This window comes from Apaloderma vittatum, unplaced genomic scaffold (assembly GCF_000703405.1).
Source record: "Apaloderma vittatum isolate BGI_N311 unplaced genomic scaffold, ASM70340v1 scaffold20386, whole genome shotgun sequence".
In the NCBI taxonomy this organism is placed as follows: domain Eukaryota; kingdom Metazoa; phylum Chordata; class Aves; order Trogoniformes; family Trogonidae; genus Apaloderma; species Apaloderma vittatum.
This window is the reverse complement of record NW_009722546.1, coordinates 14,516-18,703: the sequence shown is the minus strand read 5'-3', so window position 1 is coordinate 18,703 and position 4,188 is coordinate 14,516. Positions and strand designations below refer to the sequence as shown.

The following is a 4,188-nucleotide window of genomic DNA, read 5'->3' as shown; positions in this document are numbered from 1 at the left end:
CACCAGCCTGCGGATGTGTGTCGTGGGGGTGACCGTGTGTGCCCTTAGGCGTCGTTTCGGAAGGCTGGAAGCAGGCCCGTGACCCCTCGGGGCGGCACTTGCACTGACAGAGCCTAAAACGCCCAAAAGCGTCTCCTGTGTGTGCTCGCAGAGAGCTCCGCTGGGGCTGAAGCAGTGGTTTCGCGTGTGTAGATGGGCTGGTCCGCATGACCGTCGCCAGAAACTTGGTGATCCGTCCCGGGTTTCAAAGCCTGCTGTCCCTTTAATGTCTGGTTTGACAGCTTTGGGTGAGGAAGCACTTCCAACAGCTGTCTTCTTGGCAGTGCACCAAGCGCCGGCTTAAAGGGTCCCCGGCTGGAGCAGCTTCACCTTCTGCCTCAGAACAAACCCCGCGATTATTTCGGTTTTCCGGCTGCTTTTCCACCAAGCAAAGGCTGTGTTGTGGCACTCTGCGTGCCTTTTGTACTGCAGGCCTGCGATTCCTTTCAAAATACATACATTTTGTCTAAAACTGCTGCAGTGGGATGGTAGCCCCACTCTGACTGAAAATTAGAAGTGTTTCAAAACACCCCCCCCCCCACCTCATTAAACTTACTAAACTTAGAGAAAGCCTCATTCTTCAGTCATTTAGTGTATGTTGTACATACTTTTCCAGATCTACATCTGACTACAGATGGTGGGCACACCCTGTTTTTGCCATCAGTTATTTTATTGCTGCTTTTACTGTACATATTTTGTCAATAAATACATCCAGACCGATGCTTGTTCGCAGTGTTTTCAGTGAAAATAATGTCTATTTTATTTTCTATTTTCTATTACCAAAAGATGATGAAGATGAAGAGGAAGAGGATGAAGAAGAAGAAATAGATGTTGTGACAGTGGAGAAAAGACGCTCCTCCTCCAACAAGGCTGTTACCACCCTTACTATTACAGTACGTCCTAAAAATACCACTTTTCCATCAGTCAGGACACAGCAGAATGAACTAATTTTAAAGCGTTGCGCACCAATTCACCAGCAGCATAATTATGCCGCTCCTTCTCCATACATGGAAAGTGAAGATGCTCCACCACAGAAAAAGTTAAAAACCGAGGTGCCCCGTCCAGTGAAACCCACGATCCAACCAAAGTCTAAGAGTTCAAGTCCTCGAAACTCTGATTCAGAGGATAGTGAACGTCGACGCAACCATAATATCCTGGAGCGTCAACGACGTAATGATCTACGGTCAAGTTTCCTCACATTAAGGGACCATGTTCCGGAACTGGTTAAAAATGAGAAAGCTGCAAAAGTTGTGATCTTGAAAAAAGCCACTGAATATGTTCATTCCCTTCAGGCAGAGGAGCAGAAGTTATTGCTAGAAAAGGAAAAATTGCAAGCCAGACAACAACAATTGCTAAAGAAAATAGAATACAAGCGGACTTGCTAAACTTTTTATCGTTTTGGTTGGTTCATTTTTTTTTTTTGGCTGACCAAGACAGTCATTGCCACTTTGCACATTTTTGATTCTTTAAAAAAAAATTGTGTTTTTTTGACGTTAAGAATGTTGGTTTTGCTTTCAATCCAGTCCCTGAAGTAATTGACAGATTATATTATCCGGGTACGGAGCAAATGGATGTTCTTGCAAGGAGTTTATTGCAAGACTACCAAACAACAATGGACTGCCTTTGTTTTTCCTCATAACAACTGTAGATGGTGGGGATTTTTTTTTTTTTAAAAAATTGTTGTGAGCATTTGGAGCTGCTGATGACATCTAATTGAGTTTAAAAATGTTCATTCCTAAGTTTTATGGTGCTTATGTTCTAACAGATGTTACTTTAGGGGTTGGCATTTTATACCCCTGTGGGAATTTTCTGTAAATACCATCTACACACTTGCCTTTTGTACATGTCTTGGGTTATGAGAGGTGGCTTTTGCTACCAGTATTAGACTGGAAGTTCATACCTAAGTACTGTTAATACCTCAATGTTTGAGGAGCATGTTTTTGTATACAAATATATTGTTAATCTCTGTTATGTACTGTACTAATTCTTACATTGCCTGTATACTTTAGTATGATGCTGATACATAACTAAATTTGATACTTATATTTTCGTATGAAAATGAGTTGTGAAAGTTTTGAGTAGATATTACTTTATCACTTTTTTGAACTAAGAAACTTTTGTAAAGAAATTTACTATATATGCCTTTTCCTAGCCTGTTTCTTCCAGTTAATGTATTTGTTAATGTTTGGTGCATAGAACTGGGTAACTGCAAAGTTCTGTGTTTAATTTCTTCCAACGATGTACATTTAGTGCTGCGTCTTATAGCACTTTGAAATACCTCATGTTTATGAAAATAAATAGCAATTACATGATGTGCCATTTACTATTTTTGTTTTAAATGAAGTTCTTTTTAAATAAAAATTTTTAACTTTGCAATGTTCATGAAATACCAAACATTGTCCCATATCCTGGGCACTTAAACTTGCAAACTATAGGTGACGCTCTACGAAAAGTCAGCTGGGCAGGACGTTGCCATTTCTGGTTAAAAGTAATTGTAGTAAGAACAATTTTCCTATTCTTCTGTACTTCAGATCTCTCTTGTGGTGTCAGGATCATCCCAGGGGACTGAATGTGCTGTGATTCATGTAAAGACTCGTGTCTTGTGAAGACTTCTGGAATATCCACTGTAGGTGGAAAATTGTGAGGGATCAGAAACACAAGTTGCCGTTCTGTTAAGGTACTGGCCTCAGTGTTGTAGAGATAGGTGGAGAAGTAAATGATGGAGGTATGCTTTCTACAGCACAGACAATGAAATATTTGTAGTAAACAAAGATCTTACTTGACTGCTATTTTTTGCATTACCAAAGGCTTATCCTTAAGGCAGCTCGTCGTTACAGGGGAGAATTAATGTTCTTATTTGTAGCTGAATATCCTGGTTTTTTCCTGCTTGTGCTAAGTTAGTAAATTCAAAGTCCCAGGGAAGTTACAGAGCTATAAAATATGTCAAATGACCAATGAACCTTGGCAGGTGATTTGTCTCAAGAGGTGTGATGGCATTTGGTGTGACAGGAGCAAGATGTTGTAAATCTGTGAAATATATTTGGTGGTTTTGGTAAGCTCCTTGAGACCAAAGAGTTGTTTTATTTTCTAGTCTGTACAGGTATTTCTGTTACATTGAACCAGGAAAACAAGGTCTGGATTAATGGCCAAATGGTAAGTAGTTTAAGGATCAACTTGCAAGGAGCTAGTCTGGGACATCTGCCCCAGACTACTTCAGCCACAAAGGAGGTAGCTTGCTTGGTGATGGAGGTACAGAACCTCTCATTTGCTGTGAGGTAACAGTGTAAGAGCAGTATAGGGGCAGAGCTGCTACAGTAATAGATATGCCATGTGTCCATGCTTTACAATAGCATGTTGGTGTACCCATAAACCTGTGCATTCTTGTGCCTCAAACAGCTTCTGTACCAAGAATTGTACATATCAATATTTCAGCGTAGTAAATCCAGAACCTCAACAGGCACAAACTGATACTGTCAATTTGATTCGGCTAGGCCTACACAAGTTTATGCTATTGGAAGAATTGGCCTGAGTAGACTTAATATCTTCTAAATTCAGACTTGAGGACAACAGTCATTCCATAAAAAGAATCCTTATTTTCATTCCCTTGATGTGGACTATGATCATGTTTCCTCCACTACCCCAGTAAAGTAAAAAACCCAGTAAAAGACAAAGCCTAAGCAGAGACAATTAGTGTGGACAGTCACAGGGTACATTTAATTTTACTAGCTGCAACAAATGAACAATTTTCAACCTCCAACTTATTAGCATTTTTTGTTGAACTCTTGTACTGTTTTCAAACGATGTGAGTCACATGGCTTTTGAAGGAGAAGGAAAGCTTTTCACCAATTGTATTGACTTTCTCACCTGTGCCTGCTTGACTTTCAACAAAGTCTTCTTAACATGAGTTTATTTAGGCTTGGTATAACATTAGAAAAAAGAACTCAGAGCTGTATACTGGCTAAATACTCTCCTGGCGGATGCAAGTCATATTCTGAACAAGAACATCACAATGATCTGTCTTGTCTCTTTACAGTCTAGGAATGTACTGTCTAAGGATTCCATATGCAAAATTGAAGAGATTCCCTTCCCTTCCCTTCCCTTCCCTTCCCTTCCCTTCCCTTCCCTTCCCTTCCCTTCCCTTCCCTTCCC

General features: G+C 40.3%; 1 protein-coding gene across 1 annotated transcript; it reads left to right on the top strand.

The window, feature by feature from the left end:
• Nucleotides 1-824: 824 nt before the first annotated feature.
• On the top strand, nucleotides 825-2,355 carry MYCN (v-myc avian myelocytomatosis viral oncogene neuroblastoma derived homolog; the record flags this gene model as incomplete). Its single annotated transcript, XM_009871815.1, has 1 exon — nucleotides 825-2,355. A coding segment is annotated over one exon (600 nt), but the record flags the coding sequence as incomplete, so codon positions are not given.
• Nucleotides 2,356-4,188: the final 1,833 nt, after the last annotated feature.